This window comes from Trichoderma harzianum (genome assembly GCF_003025095.1).
Source record: "Trichoderma harzianum CBS 226.95 unplaced genomic scaffold M431scaffold_3, whole genome shotgun sequence".
Classification (NCBI taxonomy): domain Eukaryota; kingdom Fungi; phylum Ascomycota; class Sordariomycetes; order Hypocreales; family Hypocreaceae; genus Trichoderma; species Trichoderma harzianum.
Window position 1 is genome coordinate 243,477 of NW_020209251.1, and position 24,736 is coordinate 268,212.

Sequence of the window (24,736 nt, forward strand, 5' to 3'; positions counted from 1 at the left end):
TTGCTCTCTTTAGCATCCACCATATTCCCAATCCACCAGCTCTCGTCGGCTTTGCCAATCTCTCTTGTCTTCAACCAACCTCAACTCCTAATACCAACCCCCGCACGCACACACCATGGCTGAGACGTTGACTCCCGAAGGTGAGTTAACCTTAATCTGCCCAGCCGCGCTGTCTGCTGCCCCCGGACACGCTCCCATTCTCTCCCATCACATCACGCCCTATTGCTTCCAGTAACCGCGACGCTTCTATGCTGCTCCGGTTATTCGAATCGCTCTGGCGGCTGCTCTTTACGGTGCAATCCAAGCTGACGTTGTTGTTTCTAATCTCTAGTTCTCTGGGCCCAGCGCTCCTCTGTGGCTGACGCTACTAAGAACTTCATCTACCTGACCATCTCCGTCCCCGACGTCCCCAAAGAAGACCTGCAGCTGGACCTGAAGCCTACCGGCGTGACCTTCACCGGCACCTCATCTACCCTTAAGAAGAAGTACCATGTCGAGCTTGAGCTCTACGCCGAGATCGACCCCGCTGAGAGCCGTGTTAACCACACTGCCAAGAACATTGAGATGAAGCTGCAGAAGAAGGAGCTCAAGGAGGAGTACTGGCCGCGGTTGCTCAAGGTTGCCCAGAAGCTCCACTTCCTCAAGACCGACTTCGACAAGTGGGTTGATGAGGATGAGCAGAACGAGGCTGCTGATGAGGACATGGCCAAGTTTGGAGATATGGGTGAGTAATTCCATGCCGACACCAAAGATGCCCAGTTGTATCTACATTGATAATCGAGTCTAACATGATGAAATAGGCGGCATGCCCGGAATGGGTACGTGACTTTGAGACACTCAGCACCACTCTGCTCGACCACCCCCTTTATTCTCGACTCTGCAATCGTTCAAAGGCTAACTATTCTTGCTCTTTAGGCGGCGACTTTGGCGGAATCGACTTCTCCAAGCTGGGAGGCGGCGCTGGCGGCATGCCCGACATGAGCGGCATGGGCCTGGAGGGCATGCCCGACCTCAGCAGCTCTGGAGTCCCCGAGTCCGACTCTGAGGATGAAGACGAGGACATGCCCGGGCTTGAGGGTGACGAGGAAAAGAAGGCCGAGGGCGAGGCCGCACCAAAGGCGTAAATGGGCCATTTAATGAGATACACTGGAAACGGATCTTGGCGTGCCTCATTTTTTCGGGACCGACGGCAAGTACTTGGGAGTACGGATCTTTAAAATTAAAAAAATTCAATTAAATCTAAAATACCTCTTTTGTTTCGGAGGGCTTTCCTTTCCAGTCTTCTTTTTTGGTGTCTCGGGCAAGGACTTTAAGGCTTGGAGTTCGCCTTTGGGTAGAGCCCGTATCATTCCATGCTTGTATGATCCAGTGTACTGCTCCCATTATTTGCCATTTGTTGAGATTTCAACTCTTGCAAGACCTGCGGAGGCTCAAGCTTGAGGCTCAAGCTCAGCGTATATGTTTAAGAGAGTGGTTGTGCAGCACCTTTAGTCAGCTACCCAACAACCAGTGTCCCCAATGTGACTGATATTAGACAACGAGAATCAATATTAGCAGACAATGTCATGTGTACAAAAGAGGAGCCATGCTGAAAGAAAATAGCGATAGCAGTAGATAATCCAAGAACTCGATACTCTGTATACCCTCCTAAAAGGTGTTTCCTCCTCATACCTTCATTATACTCGCTTTAACTGCACCTTGATAACTACGGTAACTTGAGTTGCTGACAACTATTCCCCTCTCTCATTACTAACGCCCACAGACTCAGCAGGTTGCTAACAAGAAGACACTCATACTCAACTACACCGTTCCTTTCATTCAAGCTTAAATCACTTGGAAGACACTCTACATTGCCGGGTATCGCATATTATTCGTATGTAAACTACTTGCCAGCACCCGACTGCATGCTTAAGTCCAGTGATAGGAAAATAGCGGTAAAAAAAATTAATAAAAAAAAGCAGATAATTGGTGTCATACTCCAAAGCTTCCTAACCCACCCCTAGACATTCTGTTATAGTAGCAACAACATCTCTGTGAGCGACTTCGAATGGCGCATTATACCCTAGCGCATGCTGTGCCAGTTTCAATTTTTTTTCTCGTTTATTGATATCTAAACCACAGTCCCCATGGAACGCCTGCCTTATCACCCGTCATATGAAAAATGTAAAGTATAGTCATTACTGTACCATGATTAGCCGCGTCCTCACTGCTGGAAAGAATTCTAACGTACCATAATCTCATCCTCCATGGGAGCATCGCCGTTGGTGGGAGCAGCGGCAGCCGCAGCCGGAGCGGCACCAGCATCAGCGTTGCCGGCACCAACGAAGTAATCTGCCATCTCCGAGTCGAGCTCTTCGGCAGTCTTCTTGGCAGGGCGGGCATTACGGCCGCGGCGCTTCTTGTTGGCATTCGCGGCGGCTCCCTTGGCACCACCAGCCTTGGTGGCAGTGGTGTTCTGCTTCTTGCCAGCGGCAGATTTGGGCTGGCCCTTGGGTTGGCTATGTAAAAGTCAGCTGATGCTCGTTGTTGTGGAAATTGAGTCGGAGAGACAAACGTTGTGCGCTCAGCTAGAGTCCTAATCGGGGGAATAACCTTGTCGGCCTGGGCAGCTCCGACAATGATTTCAATCTGGGTATTCAATGGTAAGCTTACACCACCCCAGTTCCTGTTTGGTAGTAATGATTTACCTTGATGGGACGGCCGTCGACCAACAATCCGTTGAGAGTCGAGAGTGCCTTGGAAGCACCCTCAGGCTTGCTGAAGGTGACATTGGCGATACCTCGGCTTTGGGAGTTGGGGCCGTAGGACAGTTCAACCTTCTTGATGGGGCCGACAGATTGAACAAAGTATTCCTAGGGAGCAAGTAGTGTCAGTTAAGCGGAAGCGAAGGGTTGTATAAACATGCTGTCTCCGACTTCGAGTATTTTGCCGATCCAGTCCCAGAACCATTTCGATGGAATAGAAAATGTGAGAAGACCAGCGAGCGTAGCAGTGAGCAGCAAACCAGGATGCAGCACAAAAGAGTGTAGAGCAGTTATTTCCCCCAGAGGAAAGCAAATAACAGAAAGAACCAAGGGCGTCAAAAGATTCCGCAGGTGTGATCCGACGGACTATAGCCTTGGTGGATGCACAAGTGAATGAAAGAAAATCCGCCATGACGCCCAACCACCGACATTTGTTTGAAACAGCCCCTCAAGTGCAACTGCGCTCAAAATAGATAGGCCCTTGACATGAAATACGAGGTTCCTGGATATACGTGCCCACTGCATTGCTCGCTCGACCGACTGACTGACTAGTGCCAGCAAAATTTCTGTTTTGCTCAAAGGCGGTGTCTCATGACCACCACGCTTAAGCGCCTGTGGGAGAATTGCCACAATCCTCAAGGAGATTATCGCATGCTTTCATAAATACTGACCAGGTATTTCGAAGCCTTTGTGCGAAACGAGGATGGCCTCGACTTGCCAATGGTGCGCGTGCCGTTGTGAAACGAGCGCCGTCAAAGGAAGGAGACTTGAGCAGTACAAAGGCTTGTGCCACAAAGGCAGTATCAAAGCCTCTTAGAGGGATGGCCGTCTCGATGAATCAAGCACGGCGAGGAAGAAAACGTCGAACAAAGTCCGGAGACGAATAAGGTCTCAACGGAAACATACCTTGATCTGCTTCTCCGTCACGTCCTTGGGCTGGGCGATATTAGCGACTGTCACACTGCTTGGTTGAGAGAGAGTTGGCCAACATACCAAGTTGCTGACGATGACTTTGCTGTCGCTGCTAGGAATAGCAGCCTTGATGGGTGTGGCCTTTGCGGCAGAGCCACGAGAGTTCTTGGCCGCGGTCTTCTGGATACCACCGGCAGGGGCGGTAGGAGCAGGGCGACCGGTGGTTGATCGTCGCAGGGAGCGGCGGCGAACAGAGTCGCGGCGCTTGGCGCTGACGATCTCGTCAAGAGGCTTATCAAGCTTGGTAGACATGATGAAGAGTTTGGAGGTTGATGGAACTTGGTGAGAAAATGTAGGCGGAAGAAAAACTGTCGAGTAGCGGTGTCGACAGCGGCTGGTCAAGATTGACAAAGGTAGCAGTCAATCAGGAATAGATGATCAAGGATGTAGAATCGCGAGAAGCGGCTCCAATCAGGCTTAACCGAAGGAATGCGCGAGCTGGGGTTTGTCGACGGTGGCTCAGATCGATCACAGCGTACGAGGCAAGGAAGCTTCGGCAAGGGCGCGTTTTTCCCAGTCAAACTAGTTGGAAGAAGTGACAGGAGAGAGAAAAAAAACCGGCTGCAGTCCAGCAGGGTATAGAAGTCGAAGATGAAGAGAGGGTTGGGTGTGCTTGCGGGATGCGAAGACACAAGAATTGGGGCTTGGAATGGAGATGCGAGAAGAAAAGGCGAGGTTGAGAGAAGAGGGGAGTGCGAGCGATGGGTAAATAAGCACGGGCGCAGGAACGCGTGCCTGGGACAGTCAGAGAGAGAGAGGCTCAGCGCTGCCGGTGGCTGCTAGCGCCTTGAAAACAGGGGGCCTCCCTTCTGAATCCTTCTAATAGGCTGCACGTGGAGGTACTTGGCGCCAACCACAGCGCACTGCGGAAGCGCTCGTACCTTGCGGCAGGCCTCAGCTCATATTTTCCCGTTCCAACGGCAGACAGTCGTCGCATCAGTCAGCCAGCTCGACTTATCGTAGTAATAACATGCAGTCGGATTTGGTGAGACAGGCCAGCCCAGGCCACTAATGCAATCAGCAATTCCAGGTCTGGCATAAGCCCGCGATGGCCATCTGCGCGTGCTGCTGGCGGTGGGTATTGCTGGAGGCGATATGTGCATAGATCCCGTGGGCAGACAAGCTTTTGCCACCGATCTCTTGGGGAATATGATAGTAATGAGGCGGGCCTTGTATGGGGGCCTGACTACATATCTCGAGCCTCCCTGCTTCAACCTCCCGAGATGAGAAGCGGGTGGGAGCCGGGATCTGTTTGGTAGTCACGTCTGCAGGAGCATTATCATTGGCGCTTAGACAGTAAAAACTGCTGTTATAGCTGAGCTCATAACTGATGTATGGGGGGTGAGATTCATCGGATCCTTCCATGCACTGGTGCTCGTGGGATGGGACGATAAATAGTACACTACTAACACTCTACATAACACATGGGCACATGCTTGTCTATACGATGATGCATGGCTGATACTGTTTGAAACTACTTCCTGGGTGATTATAGGCTGACTTCCGGTGGGAAGAATAACCAGACCGCAAAGGTGTGTCATCGCTTAGTGTCTGGATTGAAGGGCATCTAGAAGAGAGAGGTGTATGCTCGATGCATGCGCCAGTCAACGTTTGGGACCGTTGAGGAAGTTCAAAAATCGATTGAGATGTTTTTGGACGTGGTAATTCTATGCCGATTGCCCTCATAGCCTCTCCTGCTCTCTGCCTTTTAAAATGGTATCAAAAGCTGGCATTTCTTGTTCTCAATGTCCCGCTACCAACTCGAAGACACTTCCCAATTCTCGCTCTGTCGTCCCGCTAAAATTGTCCTTTCAGATACATTTTGACTTTTTCGTGCAATTCATTTGTTCGTTCGTGCGATTGTATGCGGCATGATGCCTCGATGCGCCAATGGCGTATTATTGCACTTGTTTCTTCTCCATGTCGTTTGCTACCCTCATGATGCCTTCTTTACCGCAGCGGCTGCCTTGTCTTCTGAATTTACCTCCAGGAAGTGGTAGACCACAATGAGCAACATGGAAATGGAGCCCAGAAAGATGGCAAGCTTGTAGAGATCGTCGTCGGAAATCATGTTGAAGGCGCTGGAGCAGGAGCTTGATCTAGGCTTGAGCTAACCGGAATACCGCAATCTACAGGCTGAAGAAGCGCCAATTGGTCAGTTGTGATTCAGAGATAATGCGCAGCATGCCAGATTAGCGATTCCATGCTCACCTAGGACGCTGGTATGGTCGTGATGAAAAGCTCTGGATTTGACAGCCCTCGGCGCAACACTGCTAGAAGGACACCTGTATCTGTATAGCTCGGGCTGACGACGTGTTGCATTGGCTAGTCTTCGATCTAAATGCGGCTTAGCCCGTCCGATGAGAGAGGTCAGTGTACTTTGTACTCAGACGCCTCAAGCGGTGGAAAATATGGAGACTATCCACGTGACCACAGTGACTTCATCCGCCCTGACTTTAACAACCCACCAAACTTAGACCCAACTGTGTCCAGCGAAGAATCGCCGCCACAGCTTAAAAAAAAACCTAAACTCCATTTCTTACTTCTTTGACCCTCCTTTGACAGGATATTTCTGGGGATAGGAAGAGAGGGGCTTCCGGGATAATCAAATACTCTTGGCGGATTGTTTTTTCCGGCGCATCTACTTTTTACATTATACCGCCTTCTCATTGTCTTTTCCACCCCCACTAGAAGCGTCCATCGCCCATCGCCCATCGCCCATCGATTGCCCATCATGCCGCCGAAGAAGGAGAAGCCAGCCGGTGGCAAGAAGCCATCTGCCGCCAAGTTGGTGGAGGATAGAACATTTGGAATGAAGAACAAGAAGGGAGCGCAGGCCCAGAGACAAATCCAGCAGATGACGGCCAACCTGAAGGGCAGTGGTAGTGCCGAAGAGAGGAAGAAGGCCGCTGAAAAGGCCCAGCGTGAGAAGGAGAAGAAGGCGGCAGAAGACGCCGCGCGAGAGACGGCGGCTCTTCTGAATAAGCCAGCCCAGATTCAAAAGGTGCCATTCGGCGTGGATCCCAAAACAGTCGTCTGCATCTTCTACAAAAAGGGCGACTGCGAAAAAGGAAAGAAGTGCAAGTTTGCTCACGACTTGAGCATCGAACGAAAGACAGAAAAGAAGAACCTATACACAGATGTTAGACAAGAAGAGGAAGAGAAGAAGAAGGAGGAGACTTCTGCAGACTGGACTGAAGAGCAGTTGATGAAAGTTGTCCTGTCGAAGAAGGGCAACCAAAAGACCACAACGGACAAAGTGTGCAAATTCTTCATCCAGGCCATCGAGGATGGCAAGTATGGTTGGTTCTGGATATGTCCAAACGGTGGTGACAAGTGCATGTATAAGCACGCTCTCCCACCTGGGTACGTCAATTGGATTCGACAATCTCACAATCTCTGGTGTTTACTAACCTGGGTGTTTCTAGATTTGTTCTCAAGACAAAGGAGCAGAGAGCAGCGGAGAAGGCATTGCTTGACAAATCACCGCTCAAGACTTTGACTCTTGAAGATTTCCTGGAATCGGAGCGCCACAAGCTTACTGGAACCCTGACACCAGTCACCCCGGAGACCTTTGCCAAATGGAAGAAGGAACGTTTGGACAAGAAGGCAGCCGAAGAACAGGCTCGCAAGGCCAAGGACAACACTGGTCGTGCTCTCTTTGAGAGTGGCAAGTGGAGGGATGATGATTCCGAAGCGGAGAGCGACGATGAAGACGACGATACTTGGAATCTTGAGAAGCTGCGTCGTGAGACCGAAGCTATCCGACAGAGGAAAGAAGAGGAACGACTCATTGCTATGCATGGTGGGGTGCTCCCGGTGGCTGTACCGGAAGAAGAGGAAGCTGTTGGAAATGGTGAGAGCAGTGACAACGTTACTGGAGATGCGGAGGAACCCACACAGGCTGGTCAAGAAGTACCGGCGTCTTGAACATCTACGGAAGAACATTCAGAGTCGAGGAGACTTCAAGCCCCCCATCTCTACGAAATGCTGCGAGAGGGAACTCCGAGCACCTGCTGGGACCACAAAGACCAATGGTCGCCAGGAGGGCCGCGGCGACTTGCTATTCGTAAAAGAAAGCTCGTTACCTTGGATACGTGGGTGGCTGCGGCGGCAGTCGTACACGTACCTCACACTACTAGTCTACTTTGCCCCGTATAGAATAGTACCGCATCAGTTTCACATTGGAAATGATATTGATAGGAAGGGCCTTGAAGGATGAAGGGGATAAATGGAGGACATGGCAGCCAAGCTTTTCTTCCCCGAGGCCGTAAAGGCCTGCCAAGGAAGCAAGCAAGCAAAAAATGCAGCTAGAACAAAGCAGATATGCCAAGAGTGTAGGGAGCACTCGATGAGCTGTTTGCACATTACATTATCAAAAGCATATATATAAACATTTAGCCATCTCGGCCTTTATTCAGCATTGGACGCGCCTCAGAGTAGGCTGTGAGACTGCCATTTAGTTTGTCCACGTTGCTCCCCTCGAGGGCGCTCGAGAAAGAGAAAAAAAAAAAGATATAAAAAATAAATAAATTAATAAATAAACAAGGTCAAATCAAATGCCGGTCTAAGCGGTCAGAAATGGCAAGATTTGATATCAGTCACATATGACGCAGTGCCGTTGCATTGAGATGCAGATACAGCGGTGTATTGTCACTGGCCATGGCCATGCTTTGGCAAGGTTTCAGTCCAACCAAGGCCTGTTATGATAAGCTGGCTCCCGCCTGATGACGTCCTTGAGCAGCAGCCAAACACATGGCAGTGTTCCCGGGCGCAGCCACCCAGAAACGGGCCGCTGTCGAGGCCAATTGAGCTGGATATGGATATCTGTATTTGATGCTTTGGGAGGGGGGTTAAATGGCTTCGTATCTGGGGTATTGGGATGAATGGTTTAGACGTCTATTGGGGGGACTGTAGGCAGGCAGGGTGAGACAAGACAGAAAAAGGTGGCATGTGATCCATGACAAAAGAGACATGCCACTCACTAGATACAGAGGCCAACCAGAACAGTACAGACAGTATCAATATAACAGCCGGAGCCCTCCCTAGAGCATTGATACTTGATGGCAGCATCAATAGCAGGCCAGGTAGCCCGAGGGGCTGCATTGCGGGGTCGGATGGCGGCTCAGTGCAGCGCTGTGACCTCATGCCCTAGCAGCACCGCCAGAGCTTCCCCACAGCGGCTCCCCGTCGGCATCTGATCAACTCCAAACGATGGGCTCAGGTCGAAGGGCCTAGTTTTCCCCCCTCACCAGGTCGCCTGTGCTTGGGAATCGGTTCCAGCGTCGTGGGCTGCTCGGGTTCGCCTCATTGCTGCCATCGCCATTCATCAGTGACTGCTGGTCATCGCCATTGGGCGCAACAAGCCGCCTTTGACGCCGCGGGCAACGCTGCTCGAACAACGATAACGACAACAGAGGCGGCGGAACCGGCACCGGCTCTTGCATCTTGCATCTGCAGTCCTGCATCCGAATCATCGCCAGAGACGCCTTGAGGCTTGACTCAATTCCATTCCAATCTCCATCCGACCATTTCACCTTCTTGGTTCCGAATTCACTTCAAGTCCAGCCCGGCTCAAGCTCCGCCCCCCTTCTCTCTCTCTCGTACAGACGCTCCTGAAACTAAACTCGGTTCCGTCTTCTCTTTCCGACAACCATTCCGACTACTCATTCGTTCCCAATTCTCGACCACCGCTGAAATATCGTCCGCCTGCGACGGCAACCCCTCCGAACCCTGCGTTCGAGGCTCTTGATGGACAAGAGGCTGCTGGCTGCTGGCCGTGCTGCGATCCGCGCTCCAGACTCCGGCCTCATACGAGACCGCTGTCTGAACGCGTTGTGACCGGACGCCAATTGCCAGAAGCATGAGCGCGGAGGTCAAGCGTGGTTACCAAGATGTCACAGGTCGCTCCGCAGCAGCCGTCATGCCTCATCCTGGGGGACGAGACCGAGAGCGGGAATGGCCCAACGCGCTCATAAAACGCTACCGCATCGAGGTCGCTGCCAGCACATCCAGCGTCTTCTCTACCCTCGCCGCTTTCCCTCTCGACAGCGTCAAGACACGCATGCAGACGTATCAATATCGAGGCTTTTTGGATTGCGTCAAGCACACATACCGCACCGAGGCTCTGGCGGGGTTCTTTCGAGGTGAGTTTTTACCCCGTCGTCTGGATAGATATAACGTTATCAATGCAATGAATGCCATCTGACCTCACATTATTGCAGGTGTCACCGCCCCCATGGCGAGCATCACGCTCGTACGCACCGTCTCCTTCTCGATATACCGCAGAGCAAAACACGTCTATTCCGGCTGGATCAAACAAAAGTCTGGCTTCGACATCCACCGCCACGTCAGCACTCCTGGAACATATCCTAATCTCTATTCAGTGGCCTGCTTTGGTGCCGCTGGCGCTACAGCAGGATCTGCAATCACATTCTTGGCCTGTCCGTTTGAACTCACAAAACTCAGCGCCCAGGTTTCTGTGCTGCTGGCGGAGCGTTCTGGGGACTGCAAACGAAGTCGCGAAGTAGCCAAGAGCTATCAGAATAAGGGGACGTTGAAGACTATGGCCAATATCATTAAGCATCGGGGGATATTAGGGCTCTATACCGGCTTCCAGTTACATCTTTGTAAGTACCTTCCGACGCAGCAATGGCTGGATTCCTGGGTTTGTTTTACTTCTTGCTTCTATGTTTGCTAATTCATACGATTCTGGGGGCAGTGCGTGATACTTTGGGTACAGCCATCTACTTTATGGTGTATGAGAGCGGAAAACAACTCGGAACCACATTTGCTGGCGATAGCCCGAACAGCAACAAGTTGGCTGTTGTTACCGCCGGAGGCCTTTGCGGGTTGGTATCATGGGCCATGATTTGTGAGTATCTCCTGCAAACATATCGCTCCAAAACATTGAACTCTCAGCTAAACGAAGCCACCCAATACAGACCCCATTGACTCAGCAAAGAGCATCTACCAGAGGAACGCCCTACTTTACTCACGCGGGGAAAAGGTCGAACCGGCCCCGAAGATCGAGTTCTTCAAGCGTCACATGTACCGCGGCCTGGGCGTCTCCATGATCCGGTCCTGCGCCGTCAACGCCATTTTCTTCTCATCCTTTGAAATCATTAAGAAGCGCATCAAGAGCCTCGACGACGAGAAGCCTTGATGAATTGTTTTACGAAGCGGGGAAAAACTGTTGATGCTATTTTGCTCTTTTTTTTCCCCCCCACGTGTACAAGCCAATTTCCCCGTCTTTATCCTTTTTGTTTTCTCTCATGGCCTAGGAATATGGGCCTCATAGTTAACTTTGTGGCGTTTGCGGTTCTCTTGTCATTTTTTTCTTCTTCTTTCCTCCCATTTTCATTTCTGTCGTTATTTATTCTGAGCTCCCAACCCCCGTTTTTTACCAAACAAGCCGTTGCCAATGATTCAAGCTTATCCGAAGTATTTGGCATATTATATTACGAGCTCATTCTATTATGACAGAGTAGTATTCGTTAGCGCCAAGAGAGATGAAAGTTCGCAGAGGGGAGAGCTGTTTTTGGCACAGGGTCTGTCATGTAGTCTTGATGAATATGGACGAGGGAAGAAACTAAATAAATACCATGAAATGCACATCTGTTAAAACCTTTACTTCGTGATGATTCCAGAGTATCTGTTAGCCAACTCTTAGCCTCTGGCGTGTTTCATTGTATATGTGACTAACAGTGGATGACCGCTGCGTGACTGTATCTTGCAGTTGACTACAAAATATGATACATACCAATCAATCCCCAACTTTATACTGTGGTTCAGCGCCAAAGTGTTGGTTAATAGGAGTTGAGAGTACAATTAGGCCGTTGCATAGGCCAAGATTGTTTAGGTGGAATACTCGACTGTACAGATAGGAAGTGTCTAACTAGGATTACCCGCCATTGAAAAACCTTTCGTGGCATACATTCCCCTTCCTGAGCGATAGTGTAACCTTTTCCTTGTCCCCCGATTTTCCTTTCCGTATCCTACCAAATCTGCTGTCTAAATAGCGGCGAGGGATCCGTGACCGTGTAGAATGTAGATGCGATCGCCCTGTTGAGTATCCAGCAACTCGTTTCACGCCAAGGCGTTGATGTAAACTCTAGTGTGCTGTGACTCAGTTGCTATTCCGAGCATTGATGATCTCACGAACTTTCTGCCAGTCGTTATTTACTACAGTTATCTTCTTCTCTCTCTTATCGAGGTCAGCCAATTCTGCTGGCGTTAAGCTTGTTTCAACAATGCTGAAACCATCTTCGCCATGAAGTGCCCTTATTACAGTCTCGGAGAACTTAGCTGGGTGTGCCGTCGAGAAAGAGATGTGTGGGGTGTTCGCATGTGTACGGTTCATCGATCTTTGTGTTGCTGCAGCGCCAACTGCAGAGTGCGGATCCAGCACGTATCCGGACTTTCGATAAACAGCTTTGATGGTTTCGATGGTTTGTTGATCCGTGACTCGCTCGCTCTCAAAGTCGCGTCTAGCGCTCCTAATAACGTCGCGATATACGGGGCCAAAGACTCCTTTCTTGTCGAGGTCCTGGAACCATTGATAAACTTCCTGACTAGCTTGGTTCTGGTTCCAGAGATGGTCCATGCCTGCGCTAGATGCAAACTCGCAGGCGAGAAACCATAGCAGACGCTCAAAGTTATAGGAAGTGAGAATATCCATTGCAGGGCTGAGAGTCTTCTTAACGCCATGCCCGCCACGGCCGACACGCTGCTTCTCATACCGACCCGTCTTCCAGAAGCGATCAAGGATGTCATTTTCGTTGGTAGCGATGACAAGTTTGTCGACGGGGAGGCCCATGTGCAAGGCGAAGTATCCGGCGAGGATACTGCCGAATTTGCCTGTTGGGATCACAAATCGGACCTTATCGCCAGTCTTGAATGACGCAGACTTCTTGACAAGAGAGAAATACGAGTAAAAGTAAAGCACTATCTGAGCCAGGATCTGAGCCCAGTTCCTCGAGCTGACAAGGTCAAAGTCTTCGTTGGCTTGCCTATCAGCTTGTAGGCGGCGCAGGATGTTCTAGATGCCTTGAGTTAAGAAAAGAAAATCAAATCAAGGATAAATGCATGCAAGCGTAGACCGGGAGGACAACAGGGTAGCAACCTACCTGACAATCATCGAAGGTGCCGGCAACGGCTAAGCTGCATACATTTTCGTCCGGCACCGTGGTGATCTGGGCTTCTTGAACAGGTGAGATTTGTGCTTGGGGAAACATGACAAATACGGATATGTCCCTTTTCCCTCTCAAACCATGAACGGCAGCAGAGCCTGCGTCGCCTTTGGTGGCACCGACAAAGGTAAGACGATGTCGGTCTGCTAGGAAGAATTCATCATAAAGGATAAGCGAGTCTCTATGGCCATAGAGAGTCCCATGCCCGCCTTTGTCTCACCACGTAATACTGCTGTACGTATACGTGACCCTCTAGGGGATGACATCAACGGGTGGCACGTGGGGCGATATGGATGGCGTACCTGCGATGCTTGTTTTGCCTTTGTTTTTCTTGACAAGAAAATATTCAAGCAGGTTGCCCAAGAACTGCGAGGCGATATCCTTGGAAGCAAATGTAGGGCCGTGGAACAGCTCGAGGAGGTAGTGGTTCTCCTTGAGTTGGACTAATGGTGTAACCTCTGGGGATCGAAAGGACGAGTAGCTGCGCGCAATGATATCTTTGAGGTCGGCGGGAGGGATTTCGGAGGGGGAAATGTAAAGGGACATGATCTCGAAAGCGAGCTCTGGAAAGCTAAGGTCTCCCCATGACTCCCATGCAGTAGCACGCGGAATCTCTTCAGGAATGTATAAGCCGCCATCAGGGGCAACACTGTTCAGGACGACCTCCTCAAATGAAAACTGGCACAGAGACGAAACTGTTAGCTGCTAGGATGCTGTCGGAGTTCTCAGCTTTTTGCAGAGGGCATGACGTATAGACGGTGGATGGCAGCGAATAAAATAAATCCGTGCTGAAGGATAGCTTGGGGAAGAAGAGACTTAGGGAAGTGTCTTCATACACCACTATCCTGTCCGCGAGTGCTCAGGTAACGGTACGACGCATTCTCATCCGCCGTGTCGTCTGGCGCCATGGCTACCTACGTAGCTCCCGAGGCACCGCGATTTGAAGACCCAAGACGTCAGGGGTAAAGAGATGAAACAGTGCGGTCGAGAGAGGCGTTGGTCGAGGAGCGATACAGGCAGGGGGGAACAAACAAAATCAAAACAAGAGAAATTTTTACTAAGCTCGAGGTGAGAAAAGAGGGCGCGACTATCTGGTAGAAGCTGCGGAGGAGTAGAGACAAAGAGGGCTGTCTGTAAGTCAAGCAGGGCCACTAACAACCTACTACTAGTAGAGAGATATCGATCAACTTGGCGTATGACCCGTAGTACCAGTACGGCGCCACAGGCCCCGGACAGGTCGCGGCTACATGGCAGGTACTCATACACGGCACAGGAGAGGCAGGCCAGGGGTTCGTACCCAATACCAGCCAGGGTTGTCGCCTGCCATCGTCAGAGACGCCATTCCATCTGTCCAAAGGTCCCAGTACACACAAGACAGTCGGCTTGGGCGTGGGGCAAAAACCTTTCGGCACCGTCTCTCTTTGACCAGTGGCAGCCCCTCCCGCATCCCCTTTGTGCTTAGTGCGGGGTGGCTCTCTTTTCATATCCTTGGGTCGGTGACAGTCTGCGGCTGCATGTGCCTTGTGCCTCTCTGCCTCGTATGTATTAACCATGTAACCTTTCGGGAGCCCAGCTTAAGCCGGTATCTCGGCGGGGAGTTGGTAAAAGCCTAACGCGCGCATGCTGCGAGCGAGTATGCGTCCATATCTGGATTTTTGCGGTGACAGGGTGCCAGAGGGTTGCGCGCGCTTCCAACAAGCCCCTGGTCAACTTGGCCATCCCATGGCAAGGTGGCCAGCCCTAAAAAAGAATCCAGTAGATAGTCAACGGTAACCACGCCGTATGCGGATCCTGGTTCGCGGTCAAATCAATGCGTCTGGGGCTCTTTCGTTTTCACTGCCACCGTCTGATGCTTGTGGTTAGAAACCGGGCCCTGGAGCTGTGAAGAGTTCGGCTGAGCGGCGCGTTTTTGATATTCCCTTCGAGTCCTAAACGATAGCTGGTGGACCCAAAAAGAGAAGAGACGTAAAAGTCGGCTCGAGAATCTGTCGCATGAGCACTTCTCATGCCTCTTCTCTCCTATTCTAAGGAAGCAAGCCTGCCATCGTACTCGTACTGACACCGGTCTGACATGGATTGCTTTAGGCCGTTAGGCGAGTTTGTGGCTCGGACAGTCCGTACCATTGGCCGTGTCGATTGAGGTTTTAGCAACTAGCCAAAGACCCGCAACAATAGCCCAGATAGCCCCAAGAGCTTGAAGGAATGTCCACATATCTAGTTCATCGGGAGAGTTGAGACTGCTGCTAAGGCTTATTGTTTGCAGCTCATCCAAGTGAGAGCCATGTTTCTCGGGGCAAACTATGGATAGTTTGAACTAGTGCTGCAGTGTAATCGACTTTCCATGGTCTGGGGCTAGCCGAAGTCTCCAAGTGTTCCATCGTGGGTTCATCGCTCGGAGTTGATGCGACTGAAACAAAAGTAAGAGGAGTCGCACGATCCCAGACCAGGGTGTTTCAAACGTACAGATTTAGGTTGCACGAACAAACGGTATGCAGGCTGGCACTGGTTGATGCGTGCTTCCAGCTCATTTGATGAGCTTTTGTTGTACGTAAAAAGGCCGGCAAGAGGATCTTTCCCACGACCGCCATCCGTATGATTTTCGCTAGTCACAGTTGTTTCTACAGTATCATGTCATATGAATTTCCCCACTGCTCGACTGACCACTTGTTTTTTTCGCATCGGCCCCAACGGGAGAGCACCGTTTGGACATTGACATGACCTTGTCGGATTTATTACCCTGAACTTTGTTCATTTCACATTGCCGCGACCGCGGACGCAACCCATGTCTGAGAATGACGTGAAAAAGTGGCGCTTGCTCACCAGTCTGTTGTAGCCATGCAGGCCTTCTGCATATCCGAGATGGGCCTGGGTATGGAGAAGGACCTGGCCTCTTAGATTCAGCGCCAATTAGGCACAGTGACGTTGGTCATGCCCAAATGCCTACTAGGCACCTAAGCTATCTCCAATAGAGGCTTATCCGCCTTTGCGGCCATTGGCTCATCGTGTCCCTGGAGCAGCCTTTTGCGAGAAGGTGTTGCTTTCAGCCACTGCACACCACAGCCGTAACCTTGTCCCCCATGTGCAAGCATCTCGTCGTCCCCATCTCTACCCAACGCGTATGTACATGGCGTGGAATCCCGAAAATTCTACTTCTGGTGATGATTCGTTCGTCATAGTCTTGGCGGGTCACACCAACCACCGCACTTTTTCTTCTCGAGAGAGAAGGAGGCGGCTCTTGATCCAGGGAGTAACCGCTGAGCTGTATCAGTTATTTCGATTTGGTTAATTATAGATGTGACATATCCACTCGCAGTATATTCAGATACCATGCACCTTTCTTGTTCCTGTCGTCTGCTTTCCGTCATGGTTTGCGTACAGACTTTAGCAGCGGGGCAATCTTAAATCGCTTGCTCAGCCCAACCCTGTACAGGGGTTTGGCCATCCCTTGTGCCGAAGATCCCTTCTTGTCACCCCCCGATTTCTCTTCTCTCCCTCTTGCAGCAGGTTGCTTTGGCCCTTTGGATTCGTCCTCGTCCTGTGGCCTGTTAGGAATGCTCTGGCTGGTGGCATGATCCTTCGGGTTCTTCTGGCTGCCTGGGGCTGCCTGATGCCGGACACGCTCCGTGTCGTCTGCTGCGGACGAGGCGTCTTCGGCAGCTCCCTGCTCATTTGGCATCTCCACTGAGCTTTGCTTTGCGGCTATTTGGATATTGTCTCCATCATTCCTAGCTGAAGCCTTTTCTTGTCCCAACATGGCTCTCGTATTTTTGCTAGGGACAACGGCAGAGACGGGAGTGGCGGCGGGAGGCGGGGCACCGTCTACACCTGTATCACTCGACTGTTTCTTAGGTCTCCCTCGTTTCTTCTTCTGCAGCGCTGCATCTGGTGTTCCATCAGCCGCGGCCGATACAGGACCTGCAGCCTGTTTCATTGGCAGGGGCTCCTCTGTTTCTGGAGGCTTCTTTGGACGCCCCCTCTTCTTCTTAGATTTGGCTATTGGCGTAGGATGTGCCACGAACTCGGCATCACTCTCCTCCGACTGCAACTCTCGTGGTGGGGGCTGATGAGCTGAAGAATCTCTTTCGTCACAGCATTCCTGATCGGGCTTGGACTCGAGATTTAGGCCAGGAGAATACTCCAGCTCGGACTGCAAAATTTGATTAGCCTTTCATGCGCGATGCCCTGGTTGCCAGCCCACTCACAGTAACTTTGTCCAAACCGGGTGTCAGGGTAGAAATGATGTCGGGGGATGAATCCCTTCGCGTGGTAAAGCTTCGGTACTCTACTTTCTTCGTAGCCACTTCCCTAGCTTGCTCTCTAGGAGTTACAGTGCTAAAATTATGGCTTGAGAGCATTTGGCTTCGAGGGGTGTTGACATTAGTGACCGTTCCACTGGAGCCAACAGCATACTGTGTCTGTTGCTTCAAGAGCAAATTGTTGTATTTTGGAACATCGTTTGATGTCAAATTCATCTCAATATGAGATGACGGTTGGCGTTCTGTTGTGGACGGGTGTATTAGACAGAATGTTGAATTGGCGTCAACAGGCAGCGTAGGGAGCAGGACACTGGATGCTGCTGCCGTCTCCAGTTCCTCATTGGTGATATCCTTGTTACTAGAACGAAACATAATCAAATCGACGTCGTCTGTTGCCGAAGGTGTTTCCCTAGACTCGTCCAACCGTCTCCGTTTGTTGCCTCGGCTTTCCACAAGTTCATGGTTATCCCAAGGGCTATCTGAAAGTGCACCCTTGGTAGTAGGTAATCCATCTTTCCTATACAATTGATCCAATCCCTTTGATTGTCTTTGCAGAGATCCGGGGGCTTCTGGACTGCTTGGAACTTCCCAAAGGTCCACCTTGCCAGCCTCATTTTGCTTCTGCATCGAAGAGGGAATCTGGGCCAAATCCAATGAGGGCCGTCCTATCTGGGTGTTTTGAAGCCTATCCGTATGGGGATCTGTGGCTGATGTGGTGGATGAATGATAGAAGCCTTTGGTGGTTCGCTGAAAGGGAACATCAGGAATGGTCATGGCTGAGCTCTGATGCGGTGCTTCGTCGAAATCCCGCTGTAGTTGCTGGGCTCTCTCGCAAGCGGCTCCATACTGCTCATTGAAGACTTGCTGGAAGAGGATCGAATCAGTTGACGCAGTGGCAAGGCTTCCATGCTCAAAGGATCGTGTTTGCGCCTGGGGCACTGTTATAGCTGGAGCGGCGGCAATGTGCTCGTTTGAGTCACTTTCGTCATCAGAGTCAGCAATAACCACTGGGCTCATGCTGCTGATATCTAACAAGTAAAAAAAATATGCGAAAAGAAAAAAAGAGAAACAATCCACCACCACCTGATTGCAAATCTCCGAGCGCTTTACTTGGATTCTGCAGGTGAGGCTGCGGTTGTCGTTGGGCGTAACGCGGTCTGACGTCCACTCTAACGCGCGGCCACGTGACCTCTTTGTCGCAGAGCTCGTATCCCATTATCCCTTTAATTGGTACGAATTTTATAGAGCAGATGGCATGCTATGGGTACGGGATAGAAATGGAGACGCTACTAATCAAATGGGTTGTTTATTAAGGCTAATCGCTTTACCAGATTGTAGTGCGCCAATTCACGCTATAATTGTAGATTCGGGAGCAAGGGACGCTGCGGCTGGCCCTTCAAATGTGCTGCAGAGCCTTTGTAAAGGCTTTGCCATATAAAGGCTTCGCTCAAGAGCAACTCAATATCCTTTTCCGTCCACGCCTTCGTAGGAAGGCTCTGTAGAAACATCATGATTTCCTGGAAGTCCATCTTCACCAGTTTATCGGACCACTTTACTAGAAGTGCAGCGCAAACGTAGAGGTGGAATTCTGAGAAACCCTGTTCTTCGGCCTGGGTACCCTGTCATTAGCTGGGTTGTCCGGTAGATTAGCAGGTGAATGCTGAGAGATGGACTTACGAGGTATGTATCCCACATGCGAATCGTGTTCTTGACGCTGATCTCGCGCATGAGGAGACAATTCATCCACCGAAAGCTAAACTGTATGAACTCAACGCCCTCGTGCTCAAGGTGCTTTGATAAGTTTGAATCGATTCTAGCAGTTAGGTCACGCAGAGCTGTAACCTGTCTCTGGATGCCCGGTTGTGCAACAATATAGTGATCTTGAATGCCATCAAGAAGTTTGGTAAGGCACCAGAAAGAGTCGGCTTCCACAGCATCCAAAACTGATTTGGGCAGTTGACCGGGATCCATGCCCGTCTCGATATCGTGGTCTGTAATGTAAAGCCCCAAGAAAACTTCCCAAAATGGTGTCACTAGGTCGTTGATACCCTGCACGTATCCGCTGGCAGGATGCCTGACAGCCCAAACGTAGAGGATGCGTTCCAGCGACCTCTGCGTTGCCTCATAACTGTAAAGTTCAATGTGAGGGTTCGTCCTAGGAATGTCGATGCTGATCTGGTGCCAAACGGCTTCGTCCAAGCCTCTCGCTTTTCCGGCGGAGGAGCTGTTGTTAGCTGTCCCTCCTCTTTCAAACGCTTGCTTGACTCCGTCTAGATATTCCTTTCTCTTTCTCTCCAAGGTCGCAACACGCCGTTCGCTATTCGTAGGGAGATAACTAAGAAGGAGTTGCCATGTCATGGCACGGACTTCGTGGGGTACACCTGACCATGCCAGCGTGCGAAGGTCAGGGAGCGATATTGACGATGCTTGTAGTAGTCGTTTGAACTTATTTATACGCGTTATACGGGAGTTGATTGCATCGGCTTCTTTCTGCGGTGCATTGCTAGGAATAGAAGGGTAGTTGATCAAATGAAGCGCATTTGCCGGATCTTGTCAACGAGTTAATAAGACTTGTAACCCAACTGGTAATAGTTTCAGCCTGACCTTTTAATATGTCTTTATACTGAGGTCGGAGGATCTTGCCCTCACTTTTCTTGGGCATGGGGTAGGTTGGTGCTGGACGCTCAGCTGCGATGTCTGCGCTGTTCGAGTACCGTCTGCCTTGAATTCTACCAAAGGAACCGTCATCGGCGGGAGACAGAGTCTCTTGGTTCAGAGATGACTTGTTTTGAGTAGCTATTCGCTTCGACCTTCTCTTCATGTTTGAAAGGCTAGGGAGCCCAAAGTCGTCTCCGTCGTCATCTTCATATCCTAGCATTTCATCTTCGTCCGCCTTCCAATCGTCGTTGGTATTCGACAGGAAGTTGATATAACTCTTGAACGGCGGCGAAGTGGAGCCCATTGAGCCACGTTGTGGTGGTGGAGTGGTGTCGGCCATGCGATTTCTCGAGGACGACGTCGAAGGGGGGGTTCTAGGACGAGGCGAAGAAGAGTTGGAGAGGTTTCTTTGTCTCAAGTCAGCGATACACAACAGACATGACGGGCCAGTTTGCGGTAGAAGCGCACAATGAATCGAACTTGAGGATATCCGCATGTGAATACGCGGCCCCAACGACCAGATTGGAGCCATCTCGGCCAGCTGGGTTAGTAACGTTTCTCCTAGAAGAGCCATCTCGTGGCGGCGGTCTCCAGAACGGCGAGACTGATCTGTACCAAGGAGTGGCATTAGCGAAAAGGGCGAACCGCTGGGGGGAACGAATGGGGCGATGGAAGCATACTCAGACCGATCTACCACGTAGAGCAATTGGGCTTCAGTCAGTAACCAGTTCCAAAGCTCTGCTTTCAGGGCGCATTGCCCAACGCGACGGGAGGATTTCGAGCAACGTACCGACCTGTACCATCTCCTGCGGCTGGGGACCGGCGGTTAGCATCACCACTTGTCGCCAGTTGCGACACAAGGCCGAGGCGACGTCTACTTACTGCATTGACCGGCTTCTTGCCGCTCCCAGAGGACGACCACATGTTCACGAATGGTCGTCGAAAGCGCAAAGGTGAGGCGTCATTATGCGGGGTGTTGGGTTAACAGATACAAAGCCAGTGACTGTGCGAAACGAGCTGGAACAACTCGGTGATGATCCTCGTTCGAGTCTTTGTCTCAGCCAAGCTCTATTTAGGTAGTGTGGCCTGGTCGGGTACTCCGTACAAGTACTCTCGTAGCCATCAATGCGAAGTTCCCGGTCGGTACAGTAGGATGGATCTGCTGGTACAGCAGGCAACGCGCTGAGGTGCCGGTGCTGAGGCGGGGTAAAGGCCCTGTAAGGTCGCTGAAGGGGCCCTCATAGCGGCAATACGCGCTAAAGGCTGTACGTTTCGCCTGCGGGTGGCGAGGCTGCCGCTGCTGGGTACCTGCGGAGACTTTTGGCTTGTACTCTACTTAGGTATACTTCCGCACTAACAAATTATAGTCAACTTGCACGCATCTCCAAGTTACATCTCTAGTACTGATTTGTGATTTTGTAACCTGCGATGGTATACGGCCAGCCTTGCTTCACGCAAGGGGCAGAAAGCAGGGTGCAGCAAAGTAGTTAAGGGTTATTCGAAGCCTCAATTCTTTTCAAAGTTGCCTTCCATCGAGCTGTAATTTTTTAAGCCATTGCCGCGCTTCTGGTGAGATTCAGAGCCTTCGCTGTAAGACCATCAACGGACTCTGTACCTGACTTAGTCAGCAGCTGCGTAAGGTAGCAAGGCACAAGGCCTTCAGTCAAGCTTTCCTAAGGAGCAACTTCGTCCTCAACCTTCCATCTACAACTGCTACGCCATTACCCCAACAATCCCTTTGACTTCATCGCCCAGTTTGGCATCAAAATCACCTGTTATTTACCATTTAGGAAAGATATTTTCTTAACCAGGATACTTCTACGGCGGCCGATTCCTACATTTTGGCACTGCTAGAGACCCAGAATCGCGGTGTCGGGTCTTCTCGCCTCACGTCAATCTTGTTTCCATCTCCCACCACACCATCTCCATCATGACCGAAGCGGAAAACTTCGAGGACGATCTTTTCGCCGACCTGTAAGGCTCTTCAGTTTTTCCGGAATTAGTTGTCCATCACCATACTAACCTGATGATTCTTAGCTACGAAGATACTGACGCAAAGCCTACCGCGCCGGTCGCAAGTGCGGTCCAAAATACCGACACCAAAACTCATGACCAGCTCGAACCGGCTGCTGCCCCTGCCCCTGCTGTTGATGAAGACAATACCGGCTACGATGCGATGAACCAAGATGCAGACGACGATGAAGACGATGTTGACTTTAACCTTGGAGGAGGAAACGCTTCAAGCAGCACACATGTGATGCCGCAAAATGATATGCCAACAACTCCTCCATACGGGACCGTTCATAAAGCCAGTGCCAAGGAAGATGGGTGAGTTCCCCCCGTTCTGTGAAGCTATATGACACTCGGTGCATGATATTTTCTTTCCCACATTATCTGCGACAAGTGTCGTCAGCAATGTTGCAATGTGATGATAAGAGGCTACCAGCCAGCGCGTAATCCTGCATCCTGCAACCACATAGTGGATATACATTTTGCTTGGGGCAAAATGGCTGGCTTGATTAGATGGGAGACCAATCAGGTTCAGCGGTGGGAAGACCCTGGTCTACCGGAGAGCAAAAGTGTCAACAAGCATGAGAGTTCATTTGGGGTATCCTGAAACGCCTGGAAGAATACATTGAACCGCCCTCCCAAGTGAGAAAACATTCTTGGGGAAATGGAGAACAAGGAAGCGATGGCCTTTCGCCCATCAAGAAGCTGGAGGGTTTCAAGCTTTGATAAAGTTGAGAGCAAGATGACCTACCAACGACCTTTTTTCCAATTCCAATATGGGAACTCTTGTCTTTATAGCTCTCGGTCACAGAGGTCTTAAAATAGCCCACGAGAGCATGTACACACTTCTCGGGAGGCTGTAGCAAGATTGACAGCGGGTAGCGCTTAGGGTCAACTCGTACCTAGCAACAGACAGTCAGAGACAGAGTCAAACGATAGCACAAAGACGAAAAAGACAGAAGAAAAGAAAGGAAACAAATTCGACACTTGTCTGGCACCTTGCGTCCCTCTGCAATCGCTGTCATGCCATTGGACATCTCATCAAGCATTGCATCGCAGTGGGGCCTATGAACCGCCATCATTGACAACTCTTGATATAACCTCAACTTCACCATTTCGCCAAGTAAGAGACAATGCTGGGTCCGTATCGCGTCAGATATTCTGGGGAGCCAGTCGCCTGCCATGTGGCTTTTGAGGCTATGCGCATACAAATTTTTAAAAAATGTCCTTTTTTACAACAAGCAACAAGGGCAAGCACACAGCCTGGCGGATATCTGCGTACGCCCTCAGTTGGCTGCCCTCTCCAAGCCATTCGACCCGATGACAGCAATATAATGTATTCGACGGATTTGACCATGGCTTCCCATTTATACGCCAGAGAGGGCCGGCAGCCGCTTCATCTCTCCTCTCACTGTACCGCTGAAATTTCTCATGCTTAATCCCACACACTGCTACTGCTACCGCGAACTGCTGTTTCTTTAACGTGTTATTTACATGAAGGCAATAATATTATGTCTATGCTGGCTGCTAACCATTTGCTCATCTAGGAAAATGTTCATTGGTGGATTAAACTGGGAGACAACAGACCGTACGTCCCGACTTATGCCTTAGGCGAGCTTTGAGATTGCTAACAACCCATAGAATCGCTACGAGATTACTTCTCCCAATTTGGCGAAGTCGTCGAATGTACCGTAATGAGAGACAGTAGCTCCGGTCGATCACGAGGGTTTGGTTTCTTAACCTTCAAGGACCCCAAAACTGTCAACATTGTCATGGTCAAGGAGCATTTTCTAGATGGCAAGATTGTGAGTTTTACTTTCTTGTAACCCTTATGTTTGAAGCTGCTTTTTGCTAACTTGGGCATTTAGATCGACCCCAAGCGAGCTATTCCTCGTGATGAGCAGGAGAAGACGAGCAAGATTTTCGTTGGTGGAGTCAGCCAGGATACCACAGACCAGGAATTCAGAGAGTACTTTGCCCAGTTTGGTCGAGTGGTTGATGCCACACTGATGATGGACAAGGACACCGGCAGACCCCGAGGTTTTGGGTTTGTCACTTTCGAGAGTGAAGCTGGCGTGGATGCTTGCATCAATGTGCCGCTCGAGATACATGGGAAGCCCATCGAAGTCAAGAAGGCTCAGCCGAGGGGCAACCTACGTGAAGAAGAAGAGGCGGCCAAGCGTGGAAAGTTTCGAAAGGGCGAAGAACAATCTGTTCAAGGTGGCATGGGCCAGCAGATGGGAGGCAACAACTCGGCCATGACGCCACAGCTGATGGCTCAATATTTCCAGCGGATGCAGCAATACTTTGCCATGATGCAGTCGCAGATGGCCATGTCGCGAGGCATGCCCATGAACCCGGCCATGTGGCAGCAGATGCAACAAATGCAACAGATGCAGCAGATGATGGGTCGTGGCGGTGGCCCTGGACAGAACATGATGGGCCAGATGAATCCTCAAATGATGCAGCAGATGCAACAGATGCAACAACAGATGATGCAGCAACAGCAACAGGGAGGCGGCCAGGGCGGAGACGGCTACAATGGCTATGATCAGTACCAACAGCAAAGTCCCCAGGGCCCTCATGGCGGCCGGCGAGGCGGTCGTGGAGGCTATGGAGGCGGCGGATATGGCATGGGTGGAGGTGGAGGGGCTCCCACTTCTTGGGAGGGCATGTACGACGACGTGCCACAACCTAATGCCAGCCAAGGTTCATCTCGGCGTGGTGGAAGTGTTGGCCAGGGAGGCACGCCGGATGCTCAGCACTCACCACCAGCGAACGCCCCAACTGGGCCCAAGAATGCCGGAAAGCCTGGCGCAAACTACCGTGGAGGAGGTCGTGGCGGAAACAGAGGCTTCCATCCCTATGCCCGATGAAACCAGCAGCCAGCAACACTTGATGGCTC

At 50.9% G+C, this 24,736-nt stretch overlaps 9 protein-coding genes across 9 annotated transcripts; 5 read left to right on the top strand and 4 right to left on the bottom strand.

The window, feature by feature from the left end:
* Positions 1-330: 330 nt before the first annotated feature.
* On the top strand, positions 331-1,124 carry M431DRAFT_79802 (hypothetical protein; the record flags this gene model as incomplete). The annotated part of the gene is made up of 2 exons (XM_024922862.1): positions 331-728; positions 842-1,124. Coding segments are annotated over 2 exons (681 nt in total), but the record flags the coding sequence as incomplete, so codon positions are not given.
* A 760-nt stretch (positions 1,125-1,884) lies between these two features.
* On the bottom strand, positions 1,885-3,968 carry M431DRAFT_547581 (hypothetical protein; the record flags this gene model as incomplete). Its single annotated transcript, XM_024921251.1, has 5 exons — positions 1,885-2,498; positions 2,555-2,628; positions 2,688-2,852; positions 3,651-3,680; positions 3,738-3,968. The coding sequence occupies 5 exons, from the start codon at positions 3,966-3,968 to the stop codon at positions 2,222-2,224; spliced, it is 777 nt and encodes a 258-aa protein (XP_024777013.1). The 3' UTR covers positions 1,885-2,221.
* Positions 3,969-6,450: 2,482 nt separating this feature from the next.
* On the top strand, positions 6,451-7,646 carry M431DRAFT_2473 (hypothetical protein; the record flags this gene model as incomplete). Its single annotated transcript, XM_024913756.1, has 2 exons — positions 6,451-7,082; positions 7,145-7,646. 2 exons carry the CDS (start codon positions 6,451-6,453, stop codon positions 7,644-7,646), a joined length of 1,134 nt encoding a protein of 377 aa, XP_024777014.1.
* Positions 7,647-9,639: 1,993 nt separating this feature from the next.
* M431DRAFT_79471 (hypothetical protein) lies at positions 9,640-10,881 on the top strand (the record flags this gene model as incomplete). The annotated part of the gene is made up of 4 exons (XM_024922826.1): positions 9,640-9,862; positions 9,941-10,345; positions 10,438-10,590; positions 10,661-10,881. The coding sequence occupies 4 exons, from the start codon at positions 9,640-9,642 to the stop codon at positions 10,879-10,881; spliced, it is 1,002 nt and encodes a 333-aa protein (XP_024777015.1).
* Positions 10,882-11,575: 694 nt separating this feature from the next.
* On the bottom strand, positions 11,576-13,936 carry M431DRAFT_338521 (hypothetical protein). The gene is made up of 4 exons (XM_024914404.1): positions 13,744-13,936; positions 13,210-13,585; positions 12,845-13,116; positions 11,576-12,756 (listed from the first exon to the last, which is right to left on the bottom strand). The coding sequence occupies exons 1-4, from the start codon at positions 13,813-13,815 to the stop codon at positions 11,845-11,847; spliced, it is 1,632 nt and encodes a 543-aa protein (XP_024777016.1). The 5' UTR covers positions 13,816-13,936; the 3' UTR covers positions 11,576-11,844.
* A 2,332-nt stretch (positions 13,937-16,268) lies between these two features.
* On the bottom strand, positions 16,269-18,180 carry M431DRAFT_491569 (hypothetical protein; the record flags this gene model as incomplete). The annotated part of the gene is made up of 2 exons (XM_024916917.1): positions 16,269-17,054; positions 17,110-18,180. The coding sequence occupies 2 exons, from the start codon at positions 18,178-18,180 to the stop codon at positions 16,269-16,271; spliced, it is 1,857 nt and encodes a 618-aa protein (XP_024777017.1).
* Positions 18,181-18,447: 267 nt separating this feature from the next.
* M431DRAFT_108679 (hypothetical protein) lies at positions 18,448-20,916 on the bottom strand. The gene is made up of 7 exons (XM_024911686.1): positions 20,704-20,916; positions 20,612-20,633; positions 20,502-20,511; positions 20,290-20,430; positions 19,768-20,228; positions 18,841-19,712; positions 18,448-18,773 (listed from the first exon to the last, which is right to left on the bottom strand). Exons 1-7 carry the CDS (start codon positions 20,743-20,745, stop codon positions 18,516-18,518), a joined length of 1,806 nt encoding a protein of 601 aa, XP_024777018.1. The 5' UTR covers positions 20,746-20,916; the 3' UTR covers positions 18,448-18,515.
* Positions 20,917-21,751: 835 nt separating this feature from the next.
* M431DRAFT_79565 (hypothetical protein) lies at positions 21,752-22,153 on the top strand (the record flags this gene model as incomplete). The annotated part of the gene is made up of 2 exons (XM_024922834.1): positions 21,752-21,795; positions 21,859-22,153. The coding sequence occupies 2 exons, from the start codon at positions 21,752-21,754 to the stop codon at positions 22,151-22,153; spliced, it is 339 nt and encodes a 112-aa protein (XP_024777019.1).
* Positions 22,154-23,382: 1,229 nt separating this feature from the next.
* On the top strand, positions 23,383-24,707 carry M431DRAFT_79816 (hypothetical protein; the record flags this gene model as incomplete). The annotated part of the gene is made up of 3 exons (XM_024922866.1): positions 23,383-23,419; positions 23,473-23,636; positions 23,700-24,707. The coding sequence occupies 3 exons, from the start codon at positions 23,383-23,385 to the stop codon at positions 24,705-24,707; spliced, it is 1,209 nt and encodes a 402-aa protein (XP_024777020.1).
* Between the last annotated feature and the right edge of the window lie 29 nt (positions 24,708-24,736).